Genomic DNA, 22838 nt, shown 5'->3' with positions numbered 1-22838 from the left:
CACCAGTCCCTGATTATGACGAATGAGGGAAACCATTGAGCCTAAGTTCCTTTGAGTCTGGCTTACTTCACTTAATATGATTTTTTCTAAGTCTTTCCATTTTCTAACAAATGGGGCGATGTCATTCTTTCTGACAGCAGCGTAGAATTCCATTGTGTACAAATACCACATAAGGCCATATAATGTGAAGCTAATTGAAAGGACCTCCAGGATATTGAAACAAAAGCCATATAATGAATGATTGTTGTCCTTAATGTACTATGTTGTCTCTCATCTCCTTTGCTGTCCCTTGGTTATCTCATATTGTTATAGTATCTCACTTTGTTATCTGATATATTGAATTTATTTGTATTTGGATATTTGAAATTTGATAGGGAAGGGGGGAAAACCAAGACGGGTGGGAGGTGTGGGGGGGGGAGGGAAATGGGTACCAAGACATGTGAAAGGGTATCAATGTATGTGAATTAATGCACCTTCTATCTGGCAAATATCATGTAACCCTTTTACTAATTACAATAAAAAAATTTTTTTAAATTAAATAAAAAAAAAAAAAGAAAACCACCAGTCCCAATCCAAGTAAAGACCGCCACCTACCCACCACAGAGCGAACTACAACAAGAGTTCTCGATGCCTAGAAGAGCACAAAGACTAATTACGACATACATAAATAATCAAAGTCCCACACAAAGCCCAAAGGGAAACAAGAGCGAAGGGACAAGAGAGATGTCACCATCCCAAGAAATGACACCTGACGAAACATGAAATATGACCCAAATCGAGGAGCTGATTTTGGAAATGAAGGCTGAATTCCAAAAAGAATTTCCAAGGAACTCTTCGAATTCAAAAGAGAAGTGGAAGAAAAGTTCAATACCTCTCAGCAGACATGATCAGCTCATTGTCCACACTTCAAGCAAAAATGGAGGCATTAAGCAGCAGATTGACAGAGATGGAGAATAGAACATCAGGAACGGAAGATAAAACACAAGAGCTGGAACAGAGAATCGCCACCTTCGAAAAATCAGTCAGACTCCACCAGAGAGAACTCCAGGAACTGGCAGATGCAGCCAAGAAATCTAATCTTTGTATAATAGGGATTGATGAGGGGGCCGAAGTTCAGGACAAAGGAATGCAACCCTTATTCACCAAAATCATAGCAGAGAACTTCCCCAACCTCAAAAGGGAAAATACTCACATTATTGAAGGTTTCAAAACTCCAAACAGGCAAGATCCTAGAAGGAACTCATCTAGACATATCATAGTAAAGACACTAGACCCGAATACCAAGGAATTGATCTTAAATGCTGCAAAAACAAAGAAAGAGCTATACTACAATGGGAAAAAATTCAAATCACAGCAGATCTCTCCACACAAACTCTAAATGCAAGAAAAGCTTGGAAAAACATCATTGATGTCCTGAGACCAACAACTACCAACCCAGACTGATATATCCAGCAAAACTAGCATTTACATTTGAAGGAGAAACAAGAATATTTCACTCCAAAGAGAAGCTTTATGAATACGTACACACTAAATCAGCATTACAAAAAATATTAATTAATCGAGAACAAATTATAGAACTGAAGAACCCCCATCAAGAAGCGAATATCTATCATTCACTAAACACAAAAGGGGAAAAAATGAGAGAGAAAGAAAGTAAAAATAAATAATGACAATGAACACTGACCACTTCTCTATAATTTCCCTAAATGTGAATGGGCTGAACAATCCAATCAAAAGACACAGAGCAGCAAACTGGATTAAGAAACACCACCCATACATATGTTGCCTCCAAGAGACCCACGTCACTGTCAAAGACAGAAACAAATTCCAAGTGAAAGGATGGAAACCAATTTTCCACTCCAATGCACCACGCAAAAAAGCAGGAGTTGCAATCTTAATCTCCGACAAAATTAACTTCTCAGTAAAATCAGTACATAAAGATAGAGACGGCCATTACATATTAGTAAAGGGTACAATCCATGCCCACAATATTACAGTTATAAACATTTACTCCCCCAACACAGGAGCACCCAAATTCGTCAAACAAACTCTCTTAGAATTACAGAACAAGATAGACTCAAACACAATCATTGTGGGAGACCTCAATATACCACTCTCAACAAATGACAGATCAACTCAACAAAACTTAAGCAAAGACACCACTGACTTAAACGACACCATAGCCCAGCTGGGCTTAACAGATATACACAGTGTCTTCCAACCAAGGGCGAAACTTTTTACATTTTTCTCAACAGCAAATGGAACACACTCCAAAATAGATCATATAATAGTTCATACAGAAAACTTAAGCAGATACAAGAGGACTGATATAATCCCATGCATTCTATCAGGCCACAGTGGAGTCAGACTAATTCTAAACAATGCAAAGTTAAAAAACATTCAATCACTTGAAAACTGAACAACACACTTCTGAATAACTCCTGGGTAACAGATCAGATCAGAAATGAAATTAAAAACTTCCTTGAATGTAATGACAATCAAGAAACATCACAAAGGAACTTATGGGACACAGCAAAGGCAGTTCTACGAGGCAAATTTATCGCACTAGGAGCGCATATTAAAAAGACAGAAGAAGAGCATGTAAATAACCTAAAAAAAATAACTGAAACACCTAGAGGAGCAAGAAAAAGTTAGTTCTAAAACAGCTAGAAGGACAGAAATAACAAAAATAAAATCAGAAATATCAGAGATTGAAATAAGATCTACTATACACAAAATTGATAAATCAAAAAGTTGGTTCTTTGAAAGAGTCAACAAAATAGACAGACCCTTGGCAAGATTAATCAAAAAAAGGAGAGGGGAGACTCAAATAAACAAGATTAGAGACCCCACGGGAACAATTACAACTGATTCCCAAGAAATTCAGTCCATATTGAATAGGTACTACCAGGACCTATATTCAAAGAAACAAGAAAATCTAGTAGAAATGGATGATTTCTTAAATAAATATAGGCTACCCACACTGAACAACGATGAGGTAAACAAATTGAACAAACCAATCTCTTACAATGAAATTGTGGAAGCAATCAGGGAAATGCCAACCAAAAAGAGCCCAGGTCCAGATGGATTCACTGTGGAATTCTACAAGGCATTTACTCTTGAAACTCTTCCAAGAAATAGAAACAGAAGGAGCAATACCAAACTCATTTTATGAAGCTAATATTACTCTCATCCCCAAACCAAGGAAAGACCCAACAAAAAAAGAAAACTCATGTTGAAAGCAATAGAAAAAAATAGGAATAAGAGGTACATTCCTCAAAATAGTGAAAGCCATATATGAAAAACCTACAGCCAGTATTATACTAAATGGTGAAAGACTGGGACCATTCACCTTAAAATCAGGAACTAGACAGGGATGCCCACTCTCTCCACTTCTCTTCAATATAGTGCTGGAACCATTAGCCAGAGCAAGAAGGCAAGAAAAGGACATCAAAGGGATCCACATAGGGAAAGAAGAAATTAAACTATCCCTATTCGCAGATGACATGTTCCTCTACTTGAGTGACCCAACAAACTCCACTCCCAGACTTCTAGAATTAATAAACTACTTTAGCAAAGTGGCAGGATACAAAATTGACCTTCAGAAGTCAGTAGCCTTCTTGTACACCAACAATACATAAACAGAAGGCCAAATCAAGAAAATGATCCCATTTGCAATAGCCTCCAAAAGAATAAAATACTTAGGAATATACTTAACCAAAGATGTAAAGGAATTATTCAATGAAAACTATAAAAGCCTAATGAAAGAAATTAAAGAGGACACTAGGAAATGGAAAGACATCCCATGCTCATGGCTAGGGAGAATCAACATGGCTATACAAAAATTGATATACAAATTCAATGCAATCCCCATCAACATCCCAAAGACATTCTTTATGGAAATAGAAGATATAATCCAAAGATTCATATGGAACAAGAAAAGACCTAGAATAGCCAAAACAATTCTAGGCAAAAAGAGCAATGCTGGTGGTATTACATACCAGACTTCAAACTCTACTATAGAACCATAATAACTGGCACAATAACAGACCAGAAGATCAGTGGAACAGAATAGAAGACCCAGAAATAGAACCACATACCTATAGGCAACTTGTATTTGACAAAGGAGCCAAAGATATACAGTGGAACAAACACAGCCTATTCAATTATTGGTGCTGGCAAAACTGGGCAACCAAATGCAGAAAACTAAAAATTGACCCTAGCCTGTCGCCATGCACAAGCATTAACTCAAAGTGGATCAAAGTCCTCAATGTCAGACAGGAAACCATGAAACTGCTACATGATAAAGTAGGAGAGACACTGAAACTCGTAGGCATAGGCAAAAGATTCCTGAACAGAATCCCAGGATCACAGCAGATTGGAGAGAGACTCGATAAATGAATAAATAAAAATAAAAAATAAAAATAAAAAGTTTCTGTACAGATAAAAATATAGTTGCAAAAGTAGAGAGACAGCCAACCAACTGGGAAAAGATATTCACCAACAATACATCTGACAAATGCTTAATATCCAGTATCTACAGGGAACTCAAGAAACTAATCCCCCCAAAACCCAATAAACCATTCACTAAATGGGCAAGGGAACTAAAGAGAGACTTATCAAAAGAAGAGATTAAAATGGCAGAAAAGCATATGAGAAAATGTTCATCATCCATGGTCATAAAGGAACTGCAAATAAAAACAACCCTAAGATACCACCTTACCCCAACAAGAATGGCCAAAATTTTGAACTCAGACAATGACAGTTGCTGGCGGGGTTGTGGAGAAAAAGGAACCCTACTACACTGCTGGTGGGAATGCAGACTAATTCAGCCACTCTGGAAAGCAGTGTGGAGGTTTCTTAAAGAACTGAAAATTGACCTTCCCTACGATCCCAGCATACCACTTCTGGGCATCTATCCTGAACATCATGACCCAAGATACTACAAGGACACCTGCTCAGCTATGTTCATCTCTGCACTATTCACAATAGCCAGGCGATGGAAACAATGCAGCTGCCCTACTGCGGATGAATGGATACAGAAAATGTGGTATATATACACAATGGAATTCTACATAGCCAACAGACAAGATAAAATAATGGCATTCGCAGGGAAATGGATGAACCTAGAGCGAATCATGTTGAGTGAGACAAGTCAAGACCTAAGGAACAAAAGGCGCATGGTATCCCTAATACGTGGCTATTAAATCCAAAGACTACAAGAGCGAGGACTCAATAACTGCATACCCAAAGCTATGAACATGGTAATGGAAATATAAACATAACTATATAGACATAAAAACTTATGACTTTATAGACATAATGTTTTATTTCTTAAATTAATATGTTTCTATGACATACAAACCCTTAGCCTAATTTTGATTAAGTTCTAAATACTAAATCCCAGTGATTGTAAATAGAGATTCCCTCCTTGAACACTTGTTTGTTAAACTTGTCATTTAAAATATGATGTAAAAATCAACATTAATAAATTCTTAAAAAAGTATAGCTTCAACAGTAGTTATGAAATAAAGTCAACAGTATGAGTAAGAAAGTAAGAATGGGATGAAAAATTATGACTATAAACTAGACTGGAATATGATTGAGATAAATATTATTGCACTATTGCTCACCAATGAAACCCAGAACTTCCCTGGTTCAGAGTAAAAGCCACAGAGAATAGGAGAGGGGATTGGTGGTATGAAAATTGCAGGTAATGGTTCCTCCTCTTCCTCTATTTCTTCCTCCTCCTGTGCCAACAGTTCGTTTGCTTTTTCTTCTCCCAAGTCTTCTATTAGCATCCTCTTCCTTTCTTGTTTTATCATTTCCTTCTCCTCCTTTAGTTTCTGTCTTCTTTCAATTTCCATTGACCTCTTTTAAAAAGAGATATTAGATATTAAAAAAAACTGTAATATTCATTTACAACTATTCAATATGACAGGAACAGCAGAAAGAAAACAGGGCTCAAAAATACTAATTGATTTAACAGATCATACCATTTATGAATAATTACCGTTTGGGGGAATATATTTTATCAATAAAATTCAAATAATTGGAATAAATGTAACTTCTGTATGACCCTTATGGATACCAGTTTTGTAGAAACTATTTTGCCATTCTTTCCTAAAAAGATGTTCAAAAGTTTCCTTTCAAGGCCTATGGCTGCCAATTCAGCTGCTGAGTGATTGTACAATCATGAAGAAAGTTTTCTCCAGCTTTAGGAAAGCTGAAACTTACACCCTCATCATCTATCCACTAGCTGTCCATTATAAAAGTCCCCAACCCTGGTATCCTTCTCTCGCATTTTTTTTACCTTTTCCTCTTTTTATACTTTTAGAATTATCTCTTACATTTATACACCATATTTGATCTTTTTTTTTGTCAGTCGTGGGGCTTGAACTCTGGGCCTAGGCGCTGTCCTTGAGCTCTTCAACTCAAGACTATAGCCCTACTCCTGGGCCTGAGTGTTGTCCCTGTGCAATTTAGCTCTAGGCTACCACCTTATCCCTTGAGCCACAGTGCCACTTCTGGTTTTCCAGTGGTTAACTAGAGATAAGAGTCTCAAGGACTTTAGGACTTTAGTGCCCGAGCTGGCTTTGAACTGAGATCCTCAGATCTCAGCCGCCTGAATAGCTAGGATTACAGGCATAAGCCACCACATCCAGCTATATTTGATCTTTTCCATGTGTCTATCAGCATCTCCTATGCCTTTCTGTCTGTCCCTAAAATTCTTTTATTTCTACTTTGATTTTATTACTGCCTCCTACTGAGCTATTATCTCCTTCAGGATCTGCTTTGCTCTTCACTGTATATTCCCAGAATTTTATACAGGGTATTTTAGGTTCTAGAAAAAGGAAAATAATCAGGAGACAATACTTCAAAAGAATATCCCATACCAGAATCTTGGATTTGATGCTTGAAAAATGGAAACATTTCATGCATAACTCATGGATTTCATAAGAGACAACATCATGATCAGGCCCTTCTTCAACAGCTGGATAAGGAGTTTCAAGAACATATCCATTCTCACAGAAAATCAGCAAAGTACTTTTGGACTAAACAAAGAAGGAAGGAAGGAAGGAAGGAAGGAAGGAAGGAAGGAAGGAAGGAAGGAAGGAAGGAAGGAAGGAAGGGAAGGAAGGGAAAAAAGAAGAGAAAAGAAAAAGGAAATTATATCATTGACATCCAGGGAAATTTTTTACACAAGTCCAAAAAATTATAAGTCAGAAAATATTATAACTAATATGCACAGTAGTCATTTTTAAAGCTGCTTAAGTCTTGACTGTAGTTATTGGCAATAAAACTTATTGTTAATTATTACTATGTGATTAATTAGTAAGATAACTATTAAAATTAGACTCATATTTAGTTTCTTTATAGATCCCATAACCTAATTCTAGAGCCTAATGTGTGACTGTAATCTGTTAGATTCAAGGACATAAGGTTATAATTAGAAATGTAGTGCCTGGACAACACATTAAGTCCTGGTATCCTTTACCAGCTCAGCCTCCATCTGCCTAAGTTCATTTACATGTGATTGTTCCCAAGGTCTTTGTCCTTTCTCTCTTGTCCTTTTTTCAAAAGTGTTTTGGGGAACATCTTATAGCCTTGATTACCTCTTACATTCAAGTTAGTTCTAAATTAAACCTCTATAGCTCAGTTCCATCTCTTGCTCAAAAATCATGTATTTAATGTTGCTTGGGAAATCCCAATGATAATTTGATATTTCATTGATTCATAATTCTTATTCATTCTTATTCATTCTGTTATTTCATTGTGATTGTTACATGCCTATTATATACTCAGCATTTTGTTACATGCTAAAGAGAAAATTGTAATAAAAACCAGTCTAGAGGCAAGGAGTTTGGCCTAGTGATAGAGGGCTTGCCTGGCATGCACAAGACCTGGGTTTGATTCCTGGTACCACATATATAGAAAAAGCCAGAGGTGGCACTGTGGCTAAAGTGGCAGAGTGCTAGCCTTGAGAAAGCCGAAGGACAGTGCTCAGGTCCTGAGTTCAAGCCCACGCCTGTAAAAAAATAAATCTAGACAAACAGATCATTATGAAACTTACCTGCAAAGGGGACATCTATCACAGAGCAATTCATATGCATTACAGTTGCAAAAGCCCTGCCACAGTACCACAGAACCAATACAATGCAAAAAAAAAAAAAAAAAAAACTTCCTGGAAAGGTAGAATTGAGCTTGAAGGTGAAGGATGAAGAAAATATAATCACATAATAAAAAGCATAAAGAAAAGCACTATGTGCAAGTGTCAACTGGCACAAATGTAAAGACTTGGAAAAACTCATATTAAGTAAAGTAAGCCAGAAAAAAGGAACATAGGCTCCATGGTTTCCCTCATTTGTAACCTTTGTAACCATTAGTATGCATCTAGGATTTTCTCAGCAGAGGATCACAATAGCTCAAAAGCTATGTGCATGTGGCCATATAGGATGATACTAAGTGAAATGAACTCTAGGATATGGAAGCAAGAGATTTTATCTTTGTGGTTGTTGTTCTTAATGTACTATGTTCTCAATGTACTATTTCTTTACATTTTTTGTTTTGTTTTGTTTTCCCTTCTGGTTTATCCCCTGAGGTTGCTGTATCTGACATTGGTACCTGGTATACTGTATACACATTTATTTGCTTATTTGAAATAAGGAAGGGAAGGGGGAAAACAAATGATTAGAAAAGGGACAAAGGGTGAAACAGTGTAACAGCTATATTCACAAGAAAATATGTTGAAAATGAACTTTACATCTTAGGAGGGGGTGGAGGGAGAGAAAATGAGAGAACATGGAAAGGGGTAACCATGTTTGAGAAGTAATGTACTCACTACAAGTGTAACTGTAACCCCTCTATACATCACCCTGACAATAAAATAAAATTTAAAAGAAAGAAAGAATGAAAGAAAAAGGGAGGGAAAGAAGGAGGGAGGGAAGGAAGGAAGGAAGGATGGATGGATGGATGGATGGATGGATGGATGGAAAGAAGAAAGGAAGGAAGGAAAGAAATGAAGGAAGAAAGAAAGAAAATTATAGATTTGGGTTATATCCTCTAGTGGGGAAAATAGAAGAAAGAGATGAAAAATTGGTACACAGCACTAAGGAAATAGCATACAATGCTAGGAGAAAATGAATGAGAAGAAATTGCAGGATATAACAAAGAGGAAATGATTACAATCAAAGGGTAAATTTGTTTCAAAGAGAAAGGGTGTCATCAGGGGCCAAATGATGCTAAAGGGTCAAGAAAGATAAGAAGTAAATATCAATTGGGAATCTTTGATGCCTCTATAAGATCTGATGGGTAGAATGATAACGCTAGAAGGCCTAGAAGAACACATAGAGAATAATATATAAAGAAATGGAGTCTTCCTTGAATGCAAATTAGTAACATGTTAAATGTATGTCTTCTCAAGGTCAAGTTTGGGTAAGACTATCAAAAGTCATTTTTCCCATTTTTTTTTTTTTTGGAATTCTTTTCTGGTTTGAGTCCTTCTCTGTTGCTTTTTGAGTTTGTTGTTGTGGATTTCTTAAGGTAGTTGGCTCGTGGGACTCCCTGGTTCTCTCTTTTTGTGAGAGAGAGCTAGGCAGCATCCCTATTGTCTCGGCGCCATCTTCCTTCCAACTGGACATTTTTCCCATTTTTAAAAAAACAGGCAACAATGGTCTGATTTAATTAAGTCCAAGTAGGAAAAGCTAAACCGTAGAGGGCTACATGATAAATTAAATAACAAAATGAAAAATAACTTTGTTACCTGAAATATTGTATATCTGTTTATTTGAAATAGGGAGGGAAAGGGAGGGAGAGATGATTGGGAGGGGAAAAGGGAGGGAAAGGGTGATAAAAACATGAGAAGGGGTATCAATGTTTGAGAAGTATTGTGCCCACTATCTGATGAATGTAACTGTAACCTCCTCTACACATTATCCCAACAATAAAATACAATAAAGAAAAAAAAATGAATAACAACAAAAAAGAAATGGAGTCTTTGAGAATAGTCAATCCTTTTGCGAGAGTTGGCTGCGAAGATAGGGCAGTAGCTGAAAAATATATGTTACGGCAGAGAGGCTTGGACATACTTAAGTACTGGTAGAAATTGTCCAGTGAGCAGATAAGGTTAAAGAGATATGACAGGAAAGAGAGATAAATGACACTAAATATTGAAAAAAGCAAGAAGGAAGAGGATTCGAAGGTCTACAGTAAGAACTGCAGACAACTGGGAAGAGAAACAGATCTTCAACTGACAAATACAGAGGATGAAGAGGTAGTCAGAGAGGGAAATGTGATTTTTCTCTTGGTAGTAGGGAGATAAAGAAGTTCCTGTCTGAGGGCTCCTGACTTACAAAGATACTACCAATCTTCCTTAGTAATTTACAAGTTAGTTGGGACAGCCAAAGATAAATGGTGGCCAATTAATAAGTATAGAAAAGAGGTAGCAAGGACAGTGCAGAGCTCCTGAGTAAGGCTCAACTAATGGAGACACCTGGACTTTCTCTCTTCAGGACTACTAGAGAACTGAGAAATAGGACTAACATTCCACCTGTAGTTCTCTAGACCACGTAGTAACTGAAGAGCCATCTTGAGGACAAAGAAGAATGACTCACATGAAATTTTGTGGACCATATTAACTGGCAAACAGGTCCAGGAGTATTAATATAACCAATTGGCTTATAGTTCTTTTCCACCTCAAAGAAAAAGACAGTCTGATCTTTACTCTAAGAAAAAAAAAGAGACAGGTATTCAATTACTAATTCATATGATAATGAAAATAAATATTGTATTTTTAAAAAAAGAGACAGATTCATCCAATGTTTACTACAATGAATTCTAATCCATTGGGCATAAGGAAGAATTTAATGGCATATAGTAGCCACTTCATATTTATACATACTAACAATTCATACTTAAACTAATCTAAAAGAATTCTTAGTTCAATTATTTGCTACATTTTAACCATGTGTTCCAGTATACAGTTCTGAAAATATAACTATATGTACTCATCAAATTAATTCACAGAAACTTCATAGCACATATTTGCATATCTTAATGCATGATCTTTGCATTCATCACAATTGTGTTTCAGTTGTTTGCTTGCTCAGTATGTGTTCTGTTACTGCAGTGCTGGGATCAAAGGCCACATGTGTGATAGGCACTACCACTGAGCAGAAGTTCTATCCACTGAGCTATCCACAGCCTGTATAAGTATTCTTTAAGAATATATCCACGCGGACCAGGAGTTTGGCCTAGTGGTAGAGTGCTTGCCTAGCATGCACAAAGACCCAGGTTCAACTCCTCAGTACCACATATATAGAAAAAGCTGGAAGTGGTGTGGTGCTGTGGCTCAAGTGGTAGAGCTCTAACTTTGACAAAGCCTAAGGACAGTGCTCAGGCCCTGAGTGCCAGCCCCAGAATTGGCAAAAAAAAAAAAAAAAAAAAAAAAAAGAATATATCCATGCGAGAGAGGAAGGGAACAGAAGACTGTACAAAATAAAATGTACTCATTGCCTCATTGCCTGAGTCATGTCATTGTAATCCCTCTGCATATCACCTCTCTAACAACAATAAAGTAAATTAATTTCAAAAGCAATATATGTTGTAAAATAATAATTATACATAATATATTCAGCATAATTCCAATTTTATATTTTCTATTTATTTAAAATAAACATTGGAATGTTCAAGAATGTTTTAAAATGTTATACAAGACTACCCTGAATGAATATGAGTACAGAGAAAGCAAACTATGAATATATATGTAGGAAGCTTATTTCAGTAAAAGAGACTCAAGTAGGTAGATTTAAAAGGCAAGGTTAACCATGAAATTCCAGTTGGAAACGATAGGGAAACCCTTGGCTTACCCCTGTAGCTAGAATTTCTCCATCACGATCATATGCTAATGCAGTGACTTCAGCAGTGTGGGGTTTGAAAACATGTCTCAAACACAAATCAGCATCCAAAATTTTCTTCCGTCCTGCAAAAACCATGACCCCTTTTGGGTCATAAAGTTCAAGAATCCGAACAACCCCATCTTCGAATCCTACACAAATTTGTGCTCCACTGTAGCTTATCTTGGGGAGAAAAAGTTAAATACACAAGACTTGAATTTAATTGATGAATAAATTTGTACTACATAACAAATAATTCTATTTTTAAATTTTAGACTTAGGGGGGCCAGGAGTTTGGCCTAGTAGTAGAGTGCTTGCCTAACATGCACAAAGACCTGGGTTTGATTCCTGGGTACCACATACTTAGAAAAAAAAGCCAGAAGTGGTGCTGTGGCTCAAGTGGTAGAGTTCTATCCTCGAGAAAGTCCAAGAACAGTATTCAGGCCCTGAGTTCAAGGCCCAGGACTGGCAAAAAAAAAAAAAAAACTTAGACTAGGTAATTTTACATTGGCTGACCTTTGCAACTCTCTGTATCTCATTATGGGAATCTCCATTAATTCTAGGCTATCACTAATGGCTGCAAGAAGGGCCAACAATGGCAATTCAAACATTCAGGGAACAAAAACTATCATGCTGTCTGTTAGGCACCTATCATCAGCATAATAATATATTTCATGACGCCTGGAGTTCATGCCCCAATATAGCACATGCATCTGGGTAAACTCACAAGGGAAGAAGAGAGAAGAGGAGAGGGGAAAGGAGTGGGAAGAAGAAAGGGAGGGGGAGGGGAAGGAGGAGGAAGAAAAGTGAGAGAAGGAAAAGGAAGAGGATGGCATGGGAAGAAGAGGAGGAAGGGGATAGGAAATGGGAGGGGGGGGGAGAAGAAGAGAGGGGGGGGAAAAAAAAAAGAAAAATCATGGCTGCAAGTTATTGACCAAAAGATGCCATTTATAAAGTCCCTGCCTCACAAATCTGGGTGTTGTTTGTTACTATGCAACCACTTCTCCCAGTCAAGTTGGGCAGAAGCTGTATTTTACCATCTGAGGCCAGGTTGTAAAAACGCTACCAGTTTGTTGTTGGAATACTAGCTTCTGGATGTAAAAACTGAACAACAACTCTGAGGATATTGTGCTTACGATGATGCCCTAGTCACATGGAGAGGTCAACACTCCTGTGTGTCACATCTCAGTTTAGCCTTCAAATTATCCAACCCAGGTGCCAGCCATGTGATCAGAAGTCTGTAGATTATTCCAGGCCCCATTCAAGATTTCCCAGCTGAGGACTTAGGCAATCAAGCAATGACAATTCATCTCTGCTGTAAGCTCTCCTGATTCCCAAAGAATATGTAAGCAAAATCAAATAACTACCTGCTTATTACATAGCAGTAGATAACTGGGACTCCTCAGCCTTGCCTAATTTATTCCAATGGTGGTTATCATTATCCAGTATAATATGTTAGTCACTTGTTTGGTATACAATTAATTTCTGTTTCTTTCCCATCAAAGTGTGTGGTCCATGATGACAAGTATTTTTGCCTTTTTGTTAACAGCTATAACCCCATAAGTCAAAAGAAAATCCTGAATATAGCAGTATTCTTAAAAATATTAGCATAATAAAAATAAGAGTTCTGTCAGGTTACTACTTTGCCTTAGAAAAAGGACAAATCTATTTCACAAGGTGAGGTCATAATATGATTTCTATCACAAGTCTGAGTGACATAAACTAACTTAAAATTCTTATTCATCTCTAAAATTCTAAGCCAAAAAATGTGCATTTTCATAAAATATAACTGATTCAGCATATTCGCCGATAAATTTTTACAAGTATATTAAAACACCAAACTTACCATTTGAGGTACCCAAATCAGGACAGTGCCTCCTTGTTTGAATTTCATTTGAGTCAAAAAATTTTTGCTAGAAAAGTCATAGATTCGAACAGTACCTATACAAAGATAGATTTAAAGGAATAAAAAATAAACATAAGATCTCTTAAAATAATGTTGGTTCATTTTCTACATGTAGAGTATTTTTAACAAGAAATACTTCTTAAATAATCAGTTGACAAGCAAATGGACTTTTGGGCCAAAAATAACCATGTATACTTACAAGGAGAGAAAATTTATAAACATGAATAATAAAGTAGATTACTGATGACTGACTGGTTTCACCTTGCACAGATCACAAGATTATAGATTTGCCTTAAATCAAGGAAAACATGAAGGTGGATAATGATAAATAGCAAATAAAAAACATGTTTATAAATACCTTACCGATTGATTGGGTCTTTATTTCAATCCCTCACCATGACACATTGGTGTCATTGAGTCCCCTACAATTCACCTCACTAAGATGTTTCCATTTCTAGAAAATTCTCAAATGTTTTTAACCAATGGTATTGAAAACAAAACAAACAAACAAACAAACAAACAAAAAACAGCCATACATCTTCTTTAAAGAGTTCCCACTTACAGTCCAATGCAGTTGTGGCCATAAGATAAGTGACAGGGGAAACAGCCAAGGCTTCAATAGGTCCAGAATGGAAGGAGAAGAGGCACTCTGGATCCTGGGTCTGAGAGCAGAAAAATAGCAGACCAGATCTCAAAGATACGTAACAGAATAAGTTAAAATTCTATGACACATGTGTAATTTTGTTTGAGTAGAAGAAAATACATAATGACTAAGAGAAAGCAGTGAGTTAAGAACAAGACAGAGTCTTGGTTATGTGTTTAATGACAACAATTTTGCTAAGTCCATTCAAACACCCATTTCCATTCTGTAAAATAAGATGGGTTCAACTGAAGCTGTGATGAGCATGTGAGATAATACACATGAAAATTCCATATATTTATGAAGAATGGATTGTGCAATGATAGATCATTTTTATTTTGTGGCAAAATTATCTATTAGAAAAAAGAACAAAGTATCTTTTAAATAACTAAAAATTTTATTATGAAAGTTAGAGGAAAAATAGGCAACTTACAATATTCGAAAAACTAAGGTCAAGTTTCCATATGGCTCCATTGGCATCCTAAAAAATTAAATAGCTAATAGTATTTTATCTTATCATAGTAAGCACTCTCAAATTAAAATTTTTTCAAATAGTAATTTAAAGAATAACTAATAACATCAAAGTCTTATACTATATATTTATTATATGTCATATATATGTGACTACATATATGGTATATAGTCATATACTATAATGTGATTGATATCTAAAGTAAGTAATTTTAATATATTTTACAATCCAACCAAGTCTTATACTTCTTACAGTAAAACAGACTTTGAGTCTAGAAAGTCTATTATACTATTACACATGTTTGTATGTTCAGTACTGGAGAGCCTTGCATGTTTGCTAAGCTTTTTCACTAAACAGCTGGTACTCCATCACTTGAGTGATGCCTCCAACTAGGCAATTTTTGTTTTTGCTGCTTAATTAGAGATATATACACTTTTCTACTTAGGCTGCCTTTGAACTTTAATCTTCAGATCTCAGCTTCCTTAGAAATTAGAATTACAGGTGTGAACCACCAACACCCAGCTGTATTATTCCAGATAACCTTAAAGATCTGAAAGAGAAGAATGCAACCTACCTGAGCCAACCAAAAGTTACTTCCAACTTCATCCATTTTTATCATAGAGAAGATTTTGACATTCTTGTCGACTACCAGTTCATTAATAGGTTCGATCTCCAACAATCCACTGTCATCTATAACATCAGCAGTATCTATTGTCTCAAAGTCCCATATCTTGTAAAATTAAAATACTTTAATCAGTAGTTTCACTTGTTTTCTAAGCCAGAAAATGCTCTGATTTTTTTTTCAGAAATCACTTCTCATTTCATGTTAATTAACAATGGCTGTCCAGGAATGTGGCCTAGTGGAACAGTGCTTGCCTAGCATGCACAAATCCCTGGGTTTGTTTCCTCAGTACCACATACACAGAAAAAGCTGGAAGTGGTGCTGTGGCTCAAGTGACACAGGGCTTGCCTTGAGAAAGCTCAAAGACAGTGCCCAGGCCCTGAGTTCAAGCCCCAAAACTGGCAAAAATAAAAAAAATAACAAGGGTATGGAATTACAACACCAGCCAAAATTCAACCCTTGGTATTTTATTCTGTGATTTTATTAGAGCTGGTTATATGGCTTAGTGATAGAGTGCTTGCCTTGCATGCACAAAGACCTGGGTTCAATTCCTTGGTGAAGTGGTGCTGTGGCTCAAGCGGTGGAGCTCTAGCCTTGAAAAAGCCCAAGGACAGTGCCCAGGCCCAGAGTTCAAGCCCCAGGACTGGCAAAAAAAAAAAAAAAGGAAAAAGAAGAATTTTTATAGTTTCCTTTGTATTTATAGAGAATACAAATTAGTGAGAAAGTATTGTTTTTGTTTGTTGTTGTTGTTTTGTGGATACTGCCCTACCCCTGGAGCCACAGTCCCACTTCCAGTTTTCTAAAGATTAATTGGAGATAAGAGTCTTTGTGTCAAGACCTGGAGGTAAAAGCTGACACACTGAAAACTTTACAGGAAGGAATAGGAGATACACTAGGCCTCCTTGGCACAGGTAGAAACTTTCTTAATAAGGACCAAGAATCACAACAAATCAGAGAAAGGCTGGATAAGTGGGACTACATTAAACTGCAGAGCTTTTGTATGGCAAAGGACATAGCTAGTAAATTAATTAGGAAGCCTACAGAGTGGGAGAAGATCTTCACCAACCAAACAATGGACAAAGGCCTCATATCTAAAATATATCAACAACTCAAAAAATTGAATCACTCCAAAACTAATCTCCAAAGTAACAACCATCCCATTAAAAAATGGGCCAAAGACTTAAAGAGAGTTTTCTCTGAAGAAGAAACAAAAATGGCCTATAGACACATGAAGAAATACTCAACATCTCTGGTCATAAAAGAAATGCAAATCAAAACAACTCTAAGATTCTACCTCACTCCACTTAGAATGGCCAAGATCAGGAAAACGAATAATAACAGATGCTGGAGGGGATGTGGCCAGGAGGGATCACTACTACACTGTTGGTGGGAGTGCAAACTCGTTCAACCACTATGGAAAGCAGTGTGGCAGTGCCTCAAAAGGCTACACATAGAACTCCCCTATGACCCAGCAATTCCACTACTTGGCATTTACCCAACCATCCAGAAACAAGGGCATACTAAATCCACTAGCACAACAATGTTCATTGCAGCACTATTCACCATAGCAAAGATATGGAACCAACCTAGATGTCCCTCAGTTGATGAGTGGATCAACAAGTTGTGGTATTTGTACACAATGGAATTCTATGCTCCTGTCAGAAAGAATGACATCGCCCCATTTGTTAGGAAATGGAAAGACTTAGAAAAAATCATATTAAGTGAAGTAAGCCAGACTCAAAGGAGCTCAATGGTTTCCCTCATTCATCATAATCAGTAGAAACCTTGGGCACTACTAGCAGAGATTTGCAATAGAGCAAAACCTTGATACATAAGGCCATTTAGTATGAAGCTAATTGAAAGGACCTCCAGGATATTGAAACAAAAGCCATATAATGAATGATTGTTGTCCTTAATGTACTATGTTGTCTCTCATCTCCTTTGCTGTCCCTTGGTTTTCTCATATTGTTTCAGTGTCTCACTTTGTTATCTGATATATTGAATTTATTTGTATTTGGATATTTGAAATTTGATAGGGAAGGGGGGAAAACCAAGACGGGTGGGGGGTGTGGGGGGGGAGGGAAATGGGTACCAAGACATGTGAAAGGGTATCAATGTATGTGAATTAATACACCTTCTATCTGGCAAATATCATGTAACCCTTTTACTAATTACAATAAAAAAAATCATAAAAAAAGTCTTTGTGTCTTTAGTGGTAGGCTGGCTTTGAATCACAATCCTCATATCTCAGCCTCCTGAGTAGCTAGGATTATAGGCGTGAACCACTGTACCTGGCTGAAAGTACTGTCTTTTGTAAGAATTCTGATTTGAAAAAAAAAAACCATACCTCCCATGTTATTGTACTCTGAATGATTCATATTTGGGGAAAGTTAATCTTTGGGACATTGTTATTACAGGGATTGAGTTGGTAGGGTGGAAAGATCCAGATCTTACAAACAGACTAATCCCTAGAAATGATATATTTTTCCTACAAGATGTGGCTGAAGTTTACAAAGAATTGAAGAGATGGGGCAGGCCTGAAGGGGAAAAAATAAGTTTAGAAATTACTGAATGCTGTAAGGGTCCTCTATGAAATGTTTAGCTTCTTTCTCAAGGTTTTCTATGGCGAGGTATTTGGACATTTCAGGGTGATGTGTATCTTAGAAAGATAGTAAGTATATTACGTGACAAAAAAGAACAATGTGTGAAGTCTAAGATTAAATTTAATATTATAGACATAGAAACCTCCACATGGGTCCAAAGACCAACAGTAAAATATTTAACAAATGGAAAAACATCATTTAAAATGAATTGTTCTTGGGACTAAATAATAATTTACCCCCTCTATAAATGATGTTTTTGGGAATCAAAACTCTAACAAAACCACTTGAACAAAGGTGCAATTGCACAAGAATCAAAAAATTCTTTAATGAAAAGAAGGAGGGGATGGAGTCAAGAGTCCATGGTATATCTTATAAAATTAAGAAGAGTAAAGGAAGAGATGGGTAGGGAGAGATGGTTGAAATGAGATACATTGTGTTCATAACCTGCTTTGTTAAGTGGCAACTCCTTTGTACTACTACTTGAGGATAATTTTAAAAAATCTTACTCGAACACATCCATCTGACCCAGCAGTGATCACTTCACCCTCATCGAGCATTATCTGGTTAATAGGACCATTGTGACAATACTTCATGCCAGTTCGACAGAGCTCCACTTTGATGAGACTGCCTTCCCAAAGCAACATGTTTCCCCATTCAGAACCAGAGAGCACCTAGCAGGAATGGAGAAAGAAAGAAATGTGCAATAAAGCAGACTTATGCATATATACTTCAAACAGTAAGGGTTATTTTTAAAAGGTTATTTTTCTTGATTATTAAAACAAAAAGGTTGAGTATGGAAAAATAAGAAAATGTAGAAATGAAAACCTCTATTTCTGACATAATCACTAATCACATTTTGATATGTTTCCTTCTAGCTGTATGCACAACTATGTGCTACTGGTAATTTTTCATACATGTATAAACTAGAATTTGCTATGTATCTCTTCTTAAAGATATAACTGACTCTGGGTGCTGGTGGCTCATGCCTATCCTCCTAGTTACTCAGGAGGCTGAGATCTGAGGATCACAGTTCAAAGCCAGCCCCAGCAAGAAAGTCTGTGAGACTCTTCAGTTTACCACCAGAAAACCAGAACCAGAAGTGGTGCTGTAGCTTAAGTGGTAGAGCACTAGCATTGAGCTGAAGAGATCAAGGACAATGCCCAGGCCCAGAGTTCAAGCCCCAGGATATATATTTATGTAAAAGGTATAACTGTAAAGTGGAATTAGTTCAAATATTAGAGTGGGCTAGTTGTGACAAGTCACACACATAATCACAATGACTCAGAAGGTGAAGATAAGGAAGAATAAGGCCAGCCTTTGTAAAAAGTTAGTCAGGCCTTTATTCCAACAAAAAGTTAGTCAGGCACTTATCTCAGTGTGGTGGTACATGCCTGCAATTCCAGCTATGTCACTGTGTCGATTTACAAAGATGCTTACATATTTTCGGTGTGTATACTATTTAGCAAAAAGAAAATGATGTGTACTTACGGATTTTGGTAACTTCAAGGAAGTTGGTAATCTGAAGAATATTCATTATGTTTATATTTATATTTTATTAGTGTGAACCAGAGATGATTAGAACATATGAAGCGTTTTCACAGAGGCATGCTTTCATAGGTACACAAACTTATCATTATAGAATCACAGCTTCTCTCACCTTCCCATCTGGAAGTTCTATGTAGCCCTCTATATCAGTAGTACTTGTTTTGCCAAATCGACCTAGTAACCCCTGCAGTTTGAGACCAGTGAAGGTTAAAGCCATTTCCCAGAACCTGAAAATAAACAAGCAGAAGTTCAAGTGTAACTCAAATAACTTTTGTCTTTATTTAACAGGACCTACATATTTGCATACTTGATAATATGTATAATTTTATTCACTCATCTGACTAATGTATGTCGTAAGTATGTCCAAGCTGCCTGGCAGGCAATTTGAATTCAACAATGAGCAAAATTGACAAAAAATTATCAGTGTTTCTGAATCTCATATTTTGAGTTGTGCTGCTTGATGCACTAGCTACCAGCCCCAAGTAACTATCTGAATGTGGATTTAAAGTAATTAACATTAAATAAAACTAATAATTCAACATTTTAGTCAGTTTAGCCAATTCCAAATGCACAATAACTATATGTGACTGGTAGCTCCTACATGAATCAGCAATAGAGTATTACCAGCCTGGCAGAATATTTTACTGGATAGAACTGTTTTAAAAAATAAATAATTGCCAAACTATTCTAATGATTGTGTACTTTGAGTAAGTTCCTTGATCTGTGCTTTCATTTTCTTGTGTATGCAACATGGTAACAACTACTTCATAAAGCTCTTAGTGCCTAGCAACCAGTAAATATTAGCTAATACTAGCATTAAGTCTAAACAAGTGAATGATCTAAATGATGAATACTATGTAGGAAAAAAATCAATTTGGCCTAACCAACTAGTGAGAAACTAAATAATGAAAGATATCAATGAGCATTAATATAAAGTCAAAAGCCCAGTAAACCAACAGTATAGTAGGTTCCTTATCAAATCTTCCATGTATTGTTTTTCTCATAGCACCAAAATATGAAATTAATTATTCTATAACTTTCTTTCTCCATACATACACTGCACAGAACATACACAATCTACTAAATGAGAGCAAAATTTTACTAAATTTAGATAAATTTCTTGAGAATCTCAAGAAAATCCTGAGCAAATAATCTGTATTTTTTTTTTTTTTTGCCAGTCCTAGGCTTGAGCTCAAGGCCTGAGGACTGTCCTTGGATTTTTCTCAAGGCTAGAACTCTATCACTTGAGCCTCAGCACCACTTCTGGCTTTTTCTAAGTATGTGGTATCAAGGAATCGAACCAGGTCTTTGTGCATGCTAGGCAAGCACTCTACCACTAGGCCAAACTCCTGGCCCCTAATCTGTATTTTTAATGATTGAAAAATAAAAAGACTAGGTTCAAATTGGGCAAGAGATACACTAACGTGTATTTCATTTAAATGAATTCTGTAAACTGAACTATGGGCAACCCTGACTTGGTAGAAGAAGATGACAAGCAAGTACACGAAATAGGGTAGAACAAAGATAGAGGACAAAATCATTCCATCCTTGAGCTAGAGCTGAGATTGTGAAAAGAGCATGAAACTGGGACACTACAGCCATTATGGGATATAAGTGCAGATAGATCACAACAAAATAGAAGTGATTTCAATACCCCTCACTCACAAATAGAAAAAAATTAGCAAGGAAAAACTCCAGGGTTAAATGAAACTATGGATAAAATTTAGCAGTTATCTACAGAATATTTCTCAAAACAGTTGAATGCTTCATAAGTATCTCAGTAATTCTAGATAGGGATCAATACAGACACCTGTACATCACATTTGGAACCAGCCTAGGCACCCATCAGTCAATGAATGAGTAAAGAAAATGTGGTATAAGTACACAATGGAGCATTATTCACTTATACAGAAAAATGAAATTATGTTATTTGCAGGAAAATGAATGGAACGGAAGATCATCATTTGATCAACAAAATAAGCCAGATTGATATTGTATTCTTATGTGGAATCTAAACCTACAAGAAAATGAATGATACTTGTGCAAAACAGGGAACCAGGATGTGGGAATGGAAGCGTAATATACCTATATAAAAATAAAATAATGGAAACCATTAAAATGTTTTCTAAAGGAAGGAGGGAAGAAGTAATAGATGAGGTAAATTTGATCAAAATATTTTATATGCATGTATAGAAATACCATAATGAAGCCCCTTTGCAAATTAATATATCCAATTATATATTGTATGTGTTAATTTTTATGTATATATGTTAGAAATTCTTAGAAGGTGAAGTCTATGAGAAGGAAGCAGACTCAAATTTAAAGCCTTCTTTATCAGTGGTGCCTTTGGAAATGCAAGTTCACACCTTTACTAAGAAAAGAGTGCATTATTCATTAATTCTAAAAGCAAAACACTTTGAAATTATTCTCATCTTAACAACAAAAATATCTCCAAGTTTTAGATCCTCCTAGAAAATACCCTTGTAATGGCTACATGCACCAGTACTGATCACTCTACTTACTTGATGTGGCCTGAACCAGATGTAGTAAGCTGTTCATCATCTTCAGGATTGAAAGTAACCTTAAAAACATCCTGAGAAAAAGCTTTTTTCCTCAGTACTGGTTTCTCATCTTTCCAATTCCAGATGGTCAATGTGTAATCTGGGTAACAACCAACAGAGGCCAACAAAGTCCCGGTGTCATTAAAGTCTATGTAAGCATATGCATTCTCAGTCCCATCTGAAAAGATGAATTGAAGTCTAATAAATAAAGGAATCACTTACTTCATAGTCAAAACTATATGGGGAAGGAGAGGAATCATTCCTCGATGACATGTGTTAATATAAAACCAAGAAAAGCTGGAAGTGGTGCTGTGGCTCAAGTGGCAGGACACAAGCCTTGAGCAAAAAGCCCAAGGACAGTGCTCAGGCCCTGAGTTCAAGCCCCAGGACTGGCAACACACACACACACACTTATCCTTGACGATCTAGGTGAGTCTCTTCCATTTGGCAGGTGAAATGCCAAATGTAAAACTGAGGATTCCCTAAGAAAGAAGAAATTCTGCCTGAAGTCTGCCCCATAAACTTCCCAAGAACTTCTAGCCTGAAGTTCTTCTGACCTAGACATTTCAGACTTAAAAAGCTCTACAGTTATGTT

The 22838-nt window shown here is 36.5% G+C and overlaps 1 protein-coding gene across 7 annotated transcripts in view; it reads right to left on the bottom strand.

The window, feature by feature from the left end:
- The window catches only part of Cfap44 (cilia and flagella associated protein 44), a 77398-nt gene that overhangs the window by 44314 nt on the left and 10246 nt on the right, over positions 1-22838 (bottom strand). For 5 of the 7 annotated variants that reach the window (XM_090346395.1, XM_090346420.1, XM_090346431.1 and 2 more), the window contains exons 7-17: positions 22205-22421; positions 19795-19909; positions 18644-18808; positions 15487-15642; positions 14874-14921; positions 14363-14462; positions 13741-13835; positions 11868-12077; positions 10614-10724; positions 6897-7055; positions 5634-5873 (exon numbers count right to left, since the gene is read on the bottom strand). In XM_090346395.1, coding sequence (XP_090202521.1) covers positions 5634-5873; positions 6897-7055; positions 10614-10724; positions 11868-12077; positions 13741-13835; positions 14363-14462; positions 14874-14921; positions 15487-15642; positions 18644-18808; positions 19795-19909; positions 22205-22421 — 1616 coding nt within the window. The remainder of the gene's footprint in view (positions 1-5633; positions 5874-6896; positions 7056-10613; positions 10725-11867; positions 12078-13740; positions 13836-14362; positions 14463-14873; positions 14922-15486; positions 15643-18643; positions 18809-19794; positions 19910-22204; positions 22422-22838) is intronic. The other 2 variants (XM_090346413.1, XM_090346404.1) reach the window with 2 other exon arrangements.

The sequence above is a fragment of the Megascapheus bottae genome, chromosome 1, assembly GCF_031878675.1.
Source record: "Megascapheus bottae isolate mThoBot1 chromosome 1, mThoBot2.hap1, whole genome shotgun sequence".
In the NCBI taxonomy this organism is placed as follows: Eukaryota; Metazoa; Chordata; class Mammalia; order Rodentia; family Geomyidae; genus Megascapheus; species Megascapheus bottae.
Note: the sequence above shows the minus strand (reverse complement) of the source record. Positions and strands in the feature narration are given on the sequence as shown.